Consider the following 17265-nt stretch of genomic DNA (forward strand, 5'->3'; position numbering starts at 1 on the left):
TCAAAGGACCTTTGGGATTTTTAGAAGAAATGTATAAAAGTTTCTGAATAAAAATTAACTGTATTTTTTGTATTAATGTATAATTAATTTCTTTAAAATGAGAAAAATGATACTTAAATGTGAAACATTAAAATAATATTTTGAATTAGAATTGAGTAAGTATTATACTATAATAATTTCAATTTTATATTCAAAATATTATATCAAAATTTATTTATACAATACCATATATTAATTCAAATTTATTTACTATTTAAATTTAAATTAAAAAGCCGTAGGCTTTTCTTTTTCTTCTGATTTTCACTTTGTACAAGGCTGATTCATTAGACAATTGTCCACAACTATTCATGGTTTAAAATGTAGGCAGTTACAACTGTCACATGCCATTTTTTAAAAAAAATAATGAAGTGTTTTAAATATTTTTATGTGGTAATATTTAATTCATAAATATATATGAAAGAAAAAAGAAGATAAATGTTAGTACTATATTTTTTACATCTCAACTGAAAGTACTAATCAAATATTAATTTCAAAATGTTTCGTAATTTTTAAATAAATTTCAAACATATTATTACAGACTTACGCAAATTACAAAAGTTAAAAATATACAAAATATCTTCCACACCTCCATATTTATTGTCTAATATTTGTTCCATATTTATTTCTTCTATGTATGACTATTCTTATCATTTTTCTAGAGTATTCACTCTAAAAAAAATTAGTTTTTCACTATGCTTGAATATCCTAATAAATGGTCTTTTTTCGTGTAAAATACATATTTTTTTGCCGCCTTAGTTATTTATTTTTTCCGTAATATGTATTCGTGACGCAAAAAATAAAATAAAATAAAATTTGCCGAGCCATTTTTTTAACCAAAAAAATTGGATCAAAGTACTTTGATGCTCTTGAGCAGGATTTGTTTTTATTGCAATTGATTAATTAGTTCATATGTCATTGTCAATATTATATTAATCAGAACTGAAAAAGATTATCATGGTTTTTAACATCAACTAGCAAATAAAATATGCTGGCATGAATTAGTGTCAACGTATTGACAAAAATAATAACATATGTGAAACTTTGTCCATTATCGTAGTGTTGAGGATTTCTTTTTGCGGATATACGATTAATAACTGCGTTTTCCTAACAGTTCGAGCCTTTAGGTGAGACAGTCATTCTGTATCCGATATGCATGTGCCAGTTTCGCAATACATCAATTTACTCTTATACGAAAATTTAGGAAACGTATGATTAATAAATATTATTTTAGTAAAATTAATTATAATATAATAACAATAATTATAAATTAAAAAAATTAATTAGTTTAATAAAAAAATTAAAAAAATTATAAATTTATAGAATTTCAAATGTGATTAAAATGTATAATTCTTTTCTAAAAAATAAAAAAATACATAAGAAGTGAGACGGACAAAAATAAAAAATATAACATAAGATGGAGGGAATATTAAATATGGTATAAGTATATTTTTTATCGACAAATTAAAATATGATCAAATGAGTATATTTTTTTTACAAGATGAGATAGTATTATTTGTACCAATACTTTAACATTCATGCCTGTAGACTTTATTTGTTATTTGATACTCCCCCGTCCTCTAATTGTCTACTCATTTGACCGGACACAGATTTTAAAAAAAATATATAAAAATAGAAATTTTTACTTTTTTTTTTCTATAAAGAAAAATAATATTTTTTTACTAAAAAGGAAACCGAAAATAAATTTGAATGAAAAAAAAAAATGAAAATAGATTTGGACAGAGTATTAAATTAAATTATAAATTTAATCACTTTGTTAAAACTATATTATATTTATATTTGTTTTCAGTTCTTAATAATAATTTAGACAAGGACTTATGATGTACTCTATTGCAATAAAAACAAATCCTATTCAAGAGCATCAAAGTTCTCTCAGAAAATGATAAAAACACTATGGTTTGTTTGTTATGTGTTTTGGTTCGAAGAGAAATTTTTTTGTGATATACAGATAATTGTGTAAATAATATTTTTATTTCTAATTAAATACAAATAAAATAAAATTAATATATTACTCTATTTGTTTAGCATATATTGTCCGCGTTAACATAAATACGAGAATTTAGTACAATTAACAACTAATTAAAAAATATATTAGTAATAATAATAATTTTAAAAAATAATTATAAATTAAAATTAATATAACTAAATAATTTAATTAAAATTAAAAAAAATTATAATTAAAATATATAATCATATTAAAAAAATTTATATAAAATTAATCAAAATAAAAAAAAATATTTTATATAAGTCAGAGGAGTATTATAATAATAAAAATAACAATGATTACATTGAAATTGGCATCATTATTTTTTCAATAAATGGTAAATTATATAATACCCATTATCTTTTAAGTAAAAATATCTAAAATACCATGTGTTTTATTTATTACGTAAATCGTCTTGTGTAAATGTAAAATTCGTACGAAATAATTTTTTCGTTCAAAATTGATATTTGATGGTAAATATGAACTCAATAATTATAAATAGTTTAAGATTAAGATTAAGATAAATAAATAGTTTCATTAAGATTAAAAAATTATAAAATTTAAAATGTGAGTGAAGTGTATAATCATTTTTCCAAAAAAAAAAAAAAAGAAAAATTATGTGGGACAGACGAAAATAGAAAATATGAACAAATTACGTGGGACGGAAAAGAATATTAAATAATTTTTTTGAATAAAATAAATAAATAAATGATAAATCCCTCATTTTGTAATTTTTGAAGATAAATTGTTATCTGAATTTTAAAAAAAAATTATAAAAATAAATTATTGATCTGTTTTTTTTAATTTAAAAAATTATTTAAGATATTTTATGTTTTCTATTTGTATAAAACTTGTACTCCCTCCGTCCTAAACATCATATAACATTTCTTTGTATATTTGTCCCAAACTAACGGCAACATTTTCAAATTTAGAAATAATTAATTATATTTATTAGTATATATTAATTAATATACATTTCACTTTATTCGATTACATTACTCAAATAAAAAATAATAATAATAATAATTTATCTCTCCAATCATATCACTTAATTTTCAAATTATCATACTTAATACTACTCACTTAAATTCTCGTGCCGAACACAAATGTTGCACGTTATATGAGACGGAGAGAGTATAATTTAGATCTTTATTTGGAATCAAACATCAAATTTGAAAAAAATAGTATTGCGTACAAATTTTTACATTAACTAAGAGGATTTCACGAAATAATAAAATATATGATATTTTATGCAGTTATACTTAAAAGTGCAAAGGACGAAGTATTATACTCCCTCCGTTCTAGGTAATTTGAGTGTGTTACCGTAGACACTGAAATTTAGGTAAAGTATCATTAGTAAGTAATTAAAAAGTATATTAGTAAAAATAATTATTGTATAGTAAAAATAATTATAAATTAAGATTAATACTCCCTCTGTCCCTTAACAATCTATCCATTTTTTCATAAAGTATCTGTTTCCTTTTTTAGTAATTGTACTATCTATCTAATATTAAAAATACCCTTCTAATTTACAATATATTACACAAATGTCATTACCTTTATATCATACAATACTAATAGGGTTAATTTAGTCCTTTTACTTTTATTTCTACTTTATCTCAATATAATACTAATATTTTTAAAACTCCGTGTAAAAAGTAAATGGATATATAGAATATGGACGAAGGGATTATAATTAAATATTTTAATTTAGATTTAAAAAAATTATAAAATTTAAATTTTAAAATTTAATTAAAATGTATAATTATATTTTCTAAGAAAAATGATAAGTTATATGAGACGGGCGAAAATAAAAAATAGGTACAAATTATATGAGAAGGAAAAAATATAATTTATCATGTAATAAAAGACAAAATAAATGATTATGACACGTAGAAGAACGAACCACAAAACAGCCTGTGCATGACGTTAAGGATTCAAGCGGTGCCTCTATTAAATTGGATTTAATTTATAAAAATAGTTATGTTATTAAAAAAATAATAATAATAATAAAATAAATAAATGTGATATTATTGTACATATGCTAAATTATAAAACTTGGTTTATTTGGTTTTTGAAGTGATAATTTAAATTTGATTTTATAAATCGTAACTTAATATGATATTTTATAAGGATTATATTTATTTTTTGCGTACTTAACATTAAAATATTTTTATATTTGTATATTTTTTTATACAAATATTCTTTTTATTTGTATTATACGATATTAATAAAAATATTTTTGTAATTTTTTTTAATTTTGTATTATATTTTGATATAATAATTAATATTCTTGTATCAACAACAAAAAGTAAACGAAGCCCTTTAAGCCGGACAGATATAGTATTTTTTGTTGACTAATTGATATTTTATAAGTGAATGATGTATATTATATGAATGTCTGTGTATATTTGTATTTTTTAATAATATTTTTTATGGGAAATTGTTACATTCAGTATTTAACTATTTATTTTTTTGATGTAATTTTTTTTTTAATTGGTTATATTTTGATGGATTTTTTATAATTTTATTATATTTTTTATTTGAAATAATTTTCTAACTTTTGTTAAAAAGTTCAAAAAAAAGAATAGAATAGATATAAATAAAAAAAAATAACATTACAAATATCTTAAATTAAAAATAATAACAAAAATTTTGAATAGATATGTTCGAATGCGTTTTTGGGTGAAATTCGACAACATGAAAGACCTTATTTATTATTTTCGAATGTGCATTCTGGATAAACTTCATTCACCGTCGGATATGTTTCTTTAGCAATATTTTCCCAAATTTTATTATTTGAACTCTGCGTTTACCAAAAAATATATTTTTTCATCTCACCAAATTTTCCATCAAATATTATTTTCATATCAAACTCAAACCATATTTTTTTCAAACTCATAAAAAAAAAAAACATTATATATAGAATTTATTTTAAGAAAATAAATTTTATATATAATTCCAAAATCCTCAGTCAAGTCTCAAGACTCACAGTCTCACACAGCTTTGAACTTCTCAAATTTATGCCAACTCATAAATCATTTTTTATTTTCATAAAATATTTAGTTTATGTCTTATATATTATATTAATAAACAAGTACCCATGAAAAATAAAATTTATAAAATAATAAAAAAAATTAAATATTAATTTGTAACAATATTATAGCATACAACTCACTTGTAAAATTTGTCTTTTAAGTCAAATGGCATCTTCTTTAATTCGGATTCGCTTTAGAAGATCTGTAAGTGAAAAATAAAAATAAAAAAAATTAGAATTTTAAAATCTACTCTTTTTTTTTTTTCGCCCTAATTTAAGATACTATTTTTTTTTCGTATGTTTTATTTAAAAATATTTATTTTTAATTATAATAAAAATATTTTTGTATGAATACTAAAATATTTTTTATTTTTATAAAAATATCAAAAATATTTTACACTATTCAAATACTACTTCCGTCCCAATACAATATTGTTTACCATTTTTGTCCATCCCAAAGACAATAATCTTATTTTCATGAATAACCATATCACCGTAAAACTACCTCTACTTTTCCATTTTTATTACACAATTGTCACTACTTTTTACACTAATATACTAGAAAAGACAAAAAAGTCTTTTATCTGTATTTTTTACCGACTATCAATATAATATATATATATATATTTGTTAAATTTCGTATCCAACCTAATTAAAACTATAGCTGTGAGCGGGAGGAAATAATTTTTTTAGACCAAAATTCACAAGTCTCCATAAAAGACAAATTAAGGCCTCGACAAATCAAATACAATTGTCATCCCTATCTAAATATTACTACTATTCATCATTGTATATGCAAATCCACCTACTACAAAAGTAAAAAATAAAAAATTAATTCTCCATCGGCTACATCTGCTAAACATTCAACACTTCAATTCAGAACACTTTGTATTCTTGAATCTTGATGGCTATGGATCTATCATATTTCCCTTTCCTTTTTTCACTCTTCCTCTTCATAACATCCCTTTTATTCATAACCAATTATCCGAAATCCGAACAAAAAAATCTTCCCCCGGGGCCGCGAAAGCTCCCGGCCATCGGGAACTTGCACCATTTCTTCACTTCTTTAGCTCCTCATCGTGTCCTAGCCAACTTATCCGCGAAATACGGCGCATTGATGCATTTGCGACTCGGCGAAGTGTCCACATTTGTGATATCCTCGCCGGAATTCGCAAAAGAAATAATGAAAATTCACGACATCAATTTCGCCAATAGGCCATCGTTCTTTGCATCCGAGATTATTTTTTACAATAATTCGGACATAGGAACCGCCCCATACGGCGAGTACTGGAGACAGCTTCGGAAAATTTGCACGCTCGAGCTCTTGAGCGCGAAACGTGTTCAATTTTTTCAACCCTTAAGGGGAAAAGAATTCGCGAATATGTGCCAATTTATAGCTTCTAATGAAGGCTCCGGGATCGACTTGACTGGAAGAGTTGAGTTAACTATGTGCGACATTTTTACGCAAGCGGCTATTGGGAAAAAGACCGACAAACAAGATGTCCTAATATCCTCGATCAAAGAAGCTGTCGATCTTGGAGCCGGATTGTCTCTCGCCGATGTGTATCCTTCGATAAAAATGCTTAGATATATAGGTGGAATGAAAGGCAAGCTTGAGAGGCTCCACAAAATAATCGACGACATACTTGAAGACATCATCGGCGATCACAAAAGGCGCGGCGACGAATGCAAACATCGCGAGGTAGACTTGCTCGATGTCCTCTTGAAGTTTAATGAATCCGGACACGAGCTGTTTTTAACTATCGAGAACATAAAAGCCGTGATCTTGGTGAGTTTAGCTTTAAATTTTCGTGGAACATGTTGTTTCATTATTTTTTATGCAGTAACCATAGATTGGAAATAACACAAAAAAGATTACCATTTCTAAGATTTTGCCGTCACTTTGAAGATATTAACTAACTATTGCCAAAAAATTTCAATTTTTTTTTTTTTAATATCATATTTTTGTATGTGTTTGTGCTCGAAATTGGATGAAATTTGCACAGTTCATCGAGAAAAGCCTCACAAGTCAAAGTCATCGTTTCGTCATAATAAGCGATGTTTTTCTTTTTGGCTATTCGAGATCGTTTAGGGCTTTGAATTAGGCTTTTCTGCCTTCCGAGTTCTCTTTTAGATATCTTTGTAATTATTCTTATGCTGGGTTTATTTTAGGTTTTAGATTTTCGACTCTTTGTGTACATATGTTTTTATCGTGTTAAATGATTATCTCATTTAAAAAGAATTATTGTATTTAAAGTTTTTAGGTGAAAGATCATTTAGTATGATATCAGAGTCGAAATATAATGTGTTCGAGTCTCTGTATCGCCCTCCATATATTCGTCATCGTTCACCTGCAAGAGTAAATTCACGTTGCATGTGAGGGGGTGTATTGATTGACTATATAATAATTAATAATACCTATGCCTAGCATGATCATTTACCATGGTATTTATTTTGAAAAACATACCATTTAAAATTTAAATTTTTAGATAAGATGGTCATTCAACCGTTTTTGCTGAATAAAATATTTTTGATCTTTGATCGATAATTATTCTCATCAATTTGGATTATTTTTTATTTTTCAACTTTTGATCAAACAGGATGTGTTCACGGCTGGGATTGAAACATCGTCGACAACCGTAGATTGGGCAATGGCAGAATTGTTGAGACACCCCAAAGCCCTCCATGAGGCACAAGAAGAGGTGAGACGTGTTTTCGAGGGTAAAGGATTCGCGGATGAGTCGAACTTCGATCAACTAAAGTACCTCGAGTTAGTCATCAAAGAGACTCTCCGGATGCATCCACCGGTACCTCTATTAATCCCGAGAGAAAACCTCGAGGCATGTGAGATTAATGGTTACAAAGTGGCCGCAAAAACCAGGATTATCGTGAATGCTTGGGCCATCGGAAGAGATCTTACAAAATGGAAAGATCCCGAGAGCTTTGTGCCCGAGAGATTTCTTGATGTCGCCGTTGATTATAAGGGAAATCATTTCGAATTCATCCCTTTTGGCGCGGGAAGAAGAATGTGTCCCGGAATGACATTTGGCCTTGCACATGTGGTTCTACCATTGGCAATGCTTCTTTATCACTTCGATTGGGATGTACGTGGAAATATCGACATGGCCGAGTCCTTCGGCGCTACGTCGAGAAGAAAAAATCCACTCTATGTGATCCCTACTGTTAGGAATCCTCTGCCTGTATTAGAAAGTTGAATCGAATCATGCGTTACTATAGTGATCTTCCAAGAAGGGTTCGGTTAGATGAGAAAGATTAATAATTGAATCGAATAATGTATTACTTCACTTTAGTAACAACTATTATTCCAAAATCGGCCAGGCCAGACCAGGCATGGTCCGATCTTAAGAGGGTCAGACTTAATTTAGTTCGTTGTTGTGAGAGATTTGAATTAAATTTTCGGACTGTATTTATTTTTTTGTCAATTCTCAACACAATATACTATTAAATAAAATGGAAAGCATAGTATTCCACATATTTATTTTTTCCTAATCAATTTATAGAACAATATTTCAATAAATAAATATGATAAAATTTAGCAGTTCTAAATATGCATACAAGCCTATTGCAAATACATTTTAACACCTAAAATATTGTTGTAATAAGGAGAAATACCAGTTATATATGGAGTAAGTTTGACCCCAAGATTACAAGTTAGGGCTGAAAATTTAAAAGCAAATATTAAGCTATATATTTGTCTAAATTATTATATGTATACAAAATAATATTCCCTACGTCCCAAAAATATGGTCTTATTTGGACCGGACACGGAATTTAAAAAATATTAATATTATATTGATAGTTAGTAAAAAGTACGAAGAAAATACTTTTTTGCACTTGTGAGTGTATTAGTGTAAAAATTAGTGATATTTGTATAATAATAATGAAAAGGTAAGGATAATTTTATGGTGATACGAGTATTTATAGAAATAAGACTATTGTTTTGGGACGGAAAGAGTAATTTTCAAGAAAAAACCAAATTTTGTATTAAATATATATATAAAAAAATAAATAAATAAAGATTAAAGATTACTTCTTTTAACAAAACTAGTCGTCGGCCCTAATGCAGTGAGGCCCGCCCACGGCCACGGCCCACTTTAGATGTAGGGCCTTCTAATATGATCAAATTAATTAATAATTTTATATAAGAGAATGTTTTATTATTATTTTTTAAGTTTGATTATTATATTTTTTTTGATTGAACAATTATTTGAATGGTATTCTTTCCGCATCTCATCTATCATGTCACAATGTTTTGTTTTTATTTTTCACATATTTGATTTTACTTTCTTTTTTAAAAATAAAAACAAATAAATTATATATTTTTATTATATTTTTGTTGATGTATTTTTTCAACAAAAATAAAGTAAAATTCAAAGACATAGAAAATATCCTTAAACTTGATTAATTAGTGCCTGAGATTAGGAATCTCTAAACACTGTACGGTACAGAAAATAAAACTGGAAAATAAAAGACTGAAATTTAAAGTGGTGATCCCCAAATCTGACTTTGCTTTGTTGAAGTTGATTGAAGATACCTCGCCAAACGATGATTCAAATCCTTAAATATTCCCTGGGAAACCGTACTGAAAACCGTCACCCGAACGGTTACAACGTCTCCTTCTCAACCGTCTTCCAACCTTTCTCATGCTGACACGTGTCCCCAGCAGACAAAAATTCCCTATATTTCGCTCCTTGAGCCGACCACAAACCTTCCGCTCTTTTGGCCCGACTTCGTCCTTCGTCCGACCTACTTCTTCGCCCGACCCCACTTGGGCCGACCTCCATATCAACCGCCCCATGTCTTTGATCAAAGGCCTCCGCGTTTGTCCGACTCCGCCTTCTATCCGACCTACAGTTTACCCGACCTGCGGATATTCTATCTCGACAACTTTTCCGTCTCGAAGACCTCCCGACTTGAAAACCTTCCGATTCATCGTCTTTCCGTCTTGCGGACCTCCCGACCTGAAGACCTTCCGACTTGAGGTCTTTCCGTCTTGCGGACCTCCCGACCTGAAGACTTTCCGACTTGAGGTCTCTCCGTCTTGCGGACCTCCCGACCGGAAGACCTTCCGACTTGAGGTCTTTCCGTCTTACGGATCTCCCGACCTGAAGACCGTCCGACTTGAGGTCTTTCATCTTGAGGACCTCCCGACCTGAGGTCCTTCCGTCCTGAGGACCTACCAACCTGAGAACCTTCCGTCCTGAGGACCTACCGACCTAAAAACCCTCCGTCCTGAATTTTCCTTAGAAATAAATAAATAAATTTATTTTCCTTGATTTCCTCACGGTGTCCTTCAGCCAGTTCAATCAACCCTATTGCCAGGCCCATTCCTCGTTTTACCTTGGGCTTTTAACCTAATTCTAAATTTCGTACGTAACAACTTGCCCGCCGCCAAGGGACTTTCAAACGCCAATAAATGTTTGGAAGTTCATAAAGCACTACCTTCTTGAAAAACTCCCTTAGCAACTACACCAGTTACTACAACACTCCTGGTTTATTCCTTCTTCGCAATACAAGCCTGTGTGAATCACAATCCCAAAACATTCTAACTATGGCGAATCAATACATTCCTGCCCTTCCTTTCGACGGAACCCTTCCAGAAGGTCCATTTTCAGCCTCGAAAGTACTAACTCCGACGATCCGTCCATATTGCACTACTCCTGAAGATTTAAATCGGATGAGGGAAGTTTTAGAATCTCGCAACTCCTTGGCTATCAACAATCCCAACTACCAAGCAGTTCGCATCCGAGACAGCATCAAAACCCATCTCACAGACCCGAAAGATCTGTATCGTGCTTGGTATCGACGAGTAGCAGAACACTTCCAGACTCAATGGCGATCCCAAAAGATCGACCAAGCAATACTACTGTCCACCATGCCTATCAACCTGCATGAGAAAGTGCTGTTGGCCATGGCTGCCTTCTGGAATGCGGAAAATGGGACTTTCCTTTTGCCATCGGGCCCCGTTGGCCCAACTCTTATGGACGCGGCCATGATCGCACATCTCCCAGTCGTGGGTGAAGACCCTGTAATGGGAGCCCTAGATGGACAGGAGCCATCAGAAGACCATCCGGGATGGTCTTTACAAGGTGTGAAGGAATGGGGTTGGACAAAGTTCGCAACCGACCAGCAAGGGGCTCCAGGGACTCCTGTAACCGACCGGGAGCATACTGCCTTTATTCTGTTCTGGCTTTGTAGGTACATCATTGTTTCTCCTTCCAAAAGTGTTCTTCCTTCTCACCTCGACCTGGCCATTCATATCGCGTCAGGTCGGTTCTTCTCCCTTGGCACTCTATTTTTAGCTAATCTGTTTGAAGGACTCACCAGGGTTAGCCTTCGTTTAACAGATAACGATAATAGGAAATTAGACACTGCCGCGTCGGGTCCTTTTTGGTTTTTAGAACTTTGGTTCCGTCTTTACTTCTCCAACGCGTTTAACTTAGGATCTCCGCCCACTATGCCAACATCTGAAAAACATTTAGGATTAGTCCTCAACCGACTCTGCTCAGGACGCAATAAACTCCAATCGTCCGATCCAATAATAACTGCCATTTTAACAGATACCCGCAGTAACTCTCGATTTTCTATGTATAAAAAGTATGCGGGTTATGCTCCCGACCATTTTTGGCCCTTTCCAGTACCAAACCCGCTTCCGACTCCTGAGCCTTGTCCTCATCCCACCTATCCTTTTGCCTGGGACGTTGCCCTCAAACCCAGGTCTCTTTTTAGTAGCAAGAAACTTGATAAAAAAGGGCAGAAAACTTTTTACACCTTTAACTATGAACCTCAATTCATGGCGCGCCAGTTCGGCTGTTGCCAAGGTATCCCTGGACCCGTCGCGTGTCCCCAAATAATTTTTCAAAGTCCCGACCGACGAGTCCTTCCTAATTCAATCCCTTCTTATATTTCCCAGCTCACCACGTATATAATTTCCAATTCTTATATTCCTTTCCGCTCCAACCCTGAGATTGTAGATACTTTCAATGAATGGTGGTCGGTTGTATGGTCCCTGATATCCCCTGATGAGGATCGGTTGCTGAACGTACTCCTCCCCCCCCAAGGACTGGTTCTAGGGGCGGCGATACATACTAGCACCCAAAAACAAACAACCGCCCCGGGAATCGGATCTGGGGGTCCCACGCGCAAAAGAAAAACTTCCCAGCTGCAAACACCCCCGACCTCGGAGACCGACCAGCAAACACTAGCAGACCTTGGAATAACTAGGACGTCAGCAAGGACCCGACCCCGAATTGGTAATGTTTCTTAACACCGTGAACCAATTCACTATATCATAACTTTGATTTTACTCATTTCATTCCCCAGAACCGACCTTGGTGACACCGACCATGCAACCAACGCCAGTACCAACCGACCATTCAATCGGGCCTTTGGTCCAGACCAATTTGCCAATGAGCAGTCGGGCGGAGGACCCGACGCGGAGGCAAACCCCTCCTCCCGTACCGAGGAGTGGTCGGGCCAGGCCCCCGACCAGGAGACAATCTTTACCAACAGTGCCTATAGAACCAGTAAGTTCCTTTATCAGCAAGACTTAGGATTCGGATGATCAACCTTAATATATTTAACAACAAACATCTTCATGATTTTTCCACAGACACCTTCACCCATCCCATCAGCAGCAGGGGTCTCTTCTGACAGCGAGGGGACTACTTCCCAGATGGGTCGGCCGCCATACATGGCATCAGACTCATCTATGTCAAAGGAAGAACCAGCCGCCCTCGCCGAAGCCGACCCGCAAAACGACATCCCTGATGCTGCTGATCCCGAAATCGAAGGTGCCCCAGAGATCCTGGCTGCAGTGGCTCTAGATGTAGCCATCCAACCTGCAGCCGCCCTACCAGCAGCGGCGCCCCCCCTAGCCATCGAATGGCAGGCAGAAGAACCACCTGTGGCAGCCCAACCTCCAGAAATGGAAGAAATGTCTTCATCCGATTCGGAGACTTCTGTTAATTTGGTAAGATTAAACCAATCCATGTCATAACTTTTCTTTCGAAAAACACTAACTGTTTCCAATACTACTTTCCATAGGGACCCAGGTCGGCACCTCAGCGACCATTCGCAGCAGCCGACGAGTCGGCTGCTGTTATACCAGCTGTCTGCCCAGCTCGACCGACCTCATTGCTACCCCCCTCACTGACAGCAGTCCGCCCAGAGGTACCACATATCTTCTTCGAACAAATTTGCAACTCCCTTGGAATATTTATTGACATTGTAGGACTTGCAGGGGCCTTCGGACTTAGCTGTCCTATCGACTGTTCCGGTTCCAGCGGAGGCCCAGACTGTGTTCACTGAGGCCATTAACCGTCCCCTGTCCGAATTAAGGTCCGACTTATTGGACAAACTCATTCAGACGGTTGGTGGCCTTCTTTTTTACACTCCAACGGAATCACCAGCCGTCCCCATTCTGCATCGGCTGATGGAAAGACTTACAGAGCTCAAGACTGAAGTGGTAGTCATTGGCCTTCTGTCAGCCGAAACCCCCCAGCCCGACTTCGATCAAACAACGCTGGAGAATTCTTTGGCCAAGACTCGAGAATCCCTTCAGCAGACTACTGGAAAACTGGGTGGTCTCCTTAGCACGAAAGCTCTGGTTGATGATGCCATTCAGAAAAAGGAGGCAGAATTGCGGGAGCTGAGGAAAGAACAGTCTACCCTGGATAAGCAAATTACCAATGAACAACATCTGCTTGAGAAGTATACCAAAAATGAGGCTGAATTGGATCAAGAGCTGAAAACCCAAGCCCGATCCCAATTCATCATAAGATATCAGACGGCTGCCAATACGAGAAGGCTATCTAGGGATGAAATCAAATGGACCCATATAAAAACTGCCCTAGGGGCACTTTTGTAATAGCTTCCCATTTGTAACAATACTTGACTTAGTAACCCATTTTTTCTTTCTTCTCTCAAAACAAGGATCACCTTTCAATTTCCAACTTTGTAGGAATAGAAACAAACTCCTTCTTTAAAAGAACATTGTTTCTCACATTTTAAGAAACACATTCCAAGGCATATTTTGAAAACCACAACACTTAAAGTATTAACAAACATGGCGAATGACCGACCTTATGTTCCATCAAACAACTGGCAGGGTGTTCTTCAACCCTTCTTTGTGGGTAATCACCCTATTGGAGGCCATGCAGAAGACTTGTTACATATACTCAAGCAACTAGACTTCAAATTCCGATTCTCCCAACGAGGTAGAAGAACTATTCATCGCGTCATCCGCCTGATGGAAAAAGTCATTGAGGGATATGAACCTCTTCGTGACATCCTTAGTCGCATTCCTGATCTCCATCATCACATGGAAATGATTGAAAATCATGCAGCGGCCATACTTCCAGACCTTGGTTGGGATAACATATTTTCCAATCAACGAAAAGTCTTTTCAAGATTGCGTACCATTGTTGACCGTGAACATCAAGCCCTAACAGACATGCAAGCACGTACCCATCAAGATCTAGATGACATGCAAAGCCAATGGGAAAGGTACCGACCAGACTTGGAAGATCTTATTGAAGAAGAACCAGAGCTAATATCTACTCACTGGGATGAAAAGTCTGATTCAGAGGCAGAAAATTTCTCACAACTACACGATGACTAACAGAAATGAACCTTCCAGTAGGTTCGAACCCCATAACTGGGTTCTGAATAATATTTTGTTTCAGGCAGTTTTGTTATCTGAAAAGGCAGGATAATACCTCTTCAGATATTTAGCATTAATACAATCATGTACTCTTCTACCTTCATGATTTACAATAATGAACGCGCCATTTCCAATATCTTTTTGAACAATGTATGGTCCTTCCCAATTCGGCGACCACTTCCCCAATTGATCAGTTTTCTTATACGTAGGAAGAATGGTCTTCCAGACCAAGTCTCCTTTCTGGAACGTCCTATGGAGAACTTTCTTTCCGTAACTCCTTGCTCTGATTTCACTCTGTTTCACACTTTGCCCTATTGCATGGAGTCGGTTAACGTCCAAATCTTCTAACTGTTGCATCATAAGTTGTTGGTATTCCTCTGTAAGACCACTATCAGTAACTTCTGTTCGGCCAGATGATACTCGGATTTCGGCTGGTAAAACAGCATCTTGGCCAAACGTGAGTTGGTAAGGTGAGAACCCTGTGGCAGTATTTCTGGTATTCCTATGTGCCCATAAAGCCTGAGACAATAACAAATGCCACTTTCTTGGGTTCCCTTCAACCATCTTCTTTATAATCCCAATAATAATCTTATTTGCTGCTTCCGCCTGTCCATTGGCTTGGGGATAATAAGGTGAAGAATGATGTAATCGAACACCGAATTCTGCCAAGAAACTAGAGAACTTTTCCCCTGTGAAAACCAGGCCTTGGTCGGTTGTTATAGATTGAGGAATACCATATCTATAAATAATTTGATTCAAAACGAAGTCTATCACTTCTTTCTGATCCACATTTTTCAAAGCAACAGCTTCTACCCATTTGGTAAAATAGTCAGTCGCAACCAATATGAAACAATGATGTTTCGATGAGGCAGGATGTATCTTACCAATAATATCCATAGCCCATGATTTAAAAGGCCATGGTTTTACCAAGAATTGCAATTCGGTTACTGGCAGATGGTTTAAATGTCCATGTCTTTGACATTCCTGGCAGCCTTTTGCAAATTGTATGCAATCCTCAAAAATCTTAGGCCAGAAAAAACCCAAACGATGAATGGCCCATCTCATATTCAGACCTGCCCGATGAGCTCCACATATGCCACCATGTACTTCTGTCATCACTTCTAGAGCTTCTTTAGACCCCAAACATTTCAAAAGTAGACCTTCAAATGATCTCTTATACAAAATTCCATTTATCAACTGAAAACGTAAAGCTTTCAGTCGCGTCGCAACTGAAACATTTGCACCAGGATTCTGTAAATACGTGATAAGCTCTGTTCTCCAATCGGGCACTGTTTCACTGGTACCTTTGTGTCCGACTGTAACTAAGCTGTCGGGCTCCTGCCCATCAGTCTCCTGCCCGACCATAACCTCGCAATCGGTCTCATGTGCGACTATCTCCTGCCCGACCGTAACTTCGCAGTCGGGCTTAGGTCCGACAGTCTCCTGCCCGACCATGACTTCGCGTATTGGGTCTGTCTTTTCTTCTATGCCCGACTTGACCTCCGACCACATATCCCCTGGAATTCCTTTACAGGCCCTTTGAGCCAACTCATCAGCACGTTGGTTTTCTTTCCTTGGAATGAACTCAATTATTACTTCTGAGATTTTTGTCAGTAACTGACCCACAATGTCCCTGTATTTGCGAAGATGAGGGTAATTGCAAACATATTGATTGTTTACCTGGTTGACTACCAATTGAGAATCCCCTCTTATAATTACAGACTGGACCTTCCTGGCAATTAAAGCCTCCAAACCCAGAATTAAAGCTTCGTACTCTGCCGAATTATGGGTCATGGCTTCCAATCTTAGTTGTAAGTTAATCTTTTGTCCGTCGGGTCCTTGCAAAAAGACCCCTGCCCCTGATTTGTTTCCAGAGGTAGAACCATCAAAGAACATCAACCATGTTCGGGTACTTATATAAGGCACACATCCGACCTGTAGGGTGTTCCAACATGATGAACAACCGAATGGTCGGACGCTATCATTATGAGAACACCCGATTTGGGAAAATTCTGCTAAGAAGTCGGCTATTGCTTGTCCCTTGACTGCCCTCAACGGGGAATGTTGAAGATCAAAAGGAGCCAATTTAATGGCCCACTTCATGAGTCTGCCCTTCATAGTAGGTCTCTGTAAAATCAATTTGATGAGGTCCACCTTTGATATAACCTCAACTCTTCTGGGCAGCAAGTAATGCTCAAGTTTAGTACAAGCAAAGACCAATGAATAACACATCTTTTCTGGCATAGTGTAATTCAGTTCTGGTCCTGTAAGGGTTTTACTGAGATAGTAGATTGCCCTTTCCTTCCCGTCATCACCATCCTGCGCCAATAAACAACTAACCACTTCATATGTATTTGCCAGATAAAGTTTGAGTGGCCGACCTTGTTTAGGAGGCATCAAGACTGGAGGGTGAACCAATGCCTGCTTGATAGCATCTAAAGCCGTCTGTTGGTCGGGACCCCATTCGAAGGCGATTTTTCCAGCTTTCAACAATTTAGTAAT

At 35.1% G+C, this 17265-nt stretch overlaps 1 protein-coding gene across 2 annotated transcripts; it reads left to right on the forward strand.

Annotated features, from left to right (window-relative positions):
* The first annotated feature begins 5892 nt into the window (after positions 1-5892).
* Positions 5893-8467, forward strand: LOC127253343 (cytochrome P450 71D10-like). 2 transcript variants are annotated; one of them, XM_051277897.1, is made up of 2 exons: positions 5893-6780; positions 7679-8467. In XM_051277897.1, exons 1-2 carry the CDS (start codon positions 5983-5985, stop codon positions 8291-8293), a joined length of 1413 nt encoding a protein of 470 aa, XP_051133854.1. In that variant the 5' UTR covers positions 5893-5982; the 3' UTR covers positions 8294-8467. The 2 variants fall into 2 exon arrangements, with proteins under 2 accessions (XP_051133854.1, XP_051133853.1); XM_051277896.1 differs by having other exon boundaries at positions 5897-6867.
* The last annotated feature ends 8798 nt before the right edge of the window (positions 8468-17265 follow it).

This window comes from Andrographis paniculata, unplaced genomic scaffold (genome assembly GCF_009805555.1).
Source record: "Andrographis paniculata isolate CXL003 unplaced genomic scaffold, ASM980555v1 Contig50END, whole genome shotgun sequence".
NCBI classification, from domain to species: Eukaryota; Viridiplantae; Streptophyta; class Magnoliopsida; order Lamiales; family Acanthaceae; genus Andrographis; species Andrographis paniculata.

What these genes read in the sequence shown, in the direction of transcription:
- LOC127253343 (XM_051277896.1), top strand. Translation starts at nt 5,983, where the DNA reads ATGGCTATGGATCTATCATATTTCCCTTTCCTTTTTTCACTCTTCCTC. An exon ending in ACATAAAAGCCGTGATCTTG is followed by an intron (nt 6,868 to 7,678) that starts GTGAGTTTAGCT and finishes TTGATCAAACAG; the next exon opens with GATGTGTTCACGGCTGGGAT.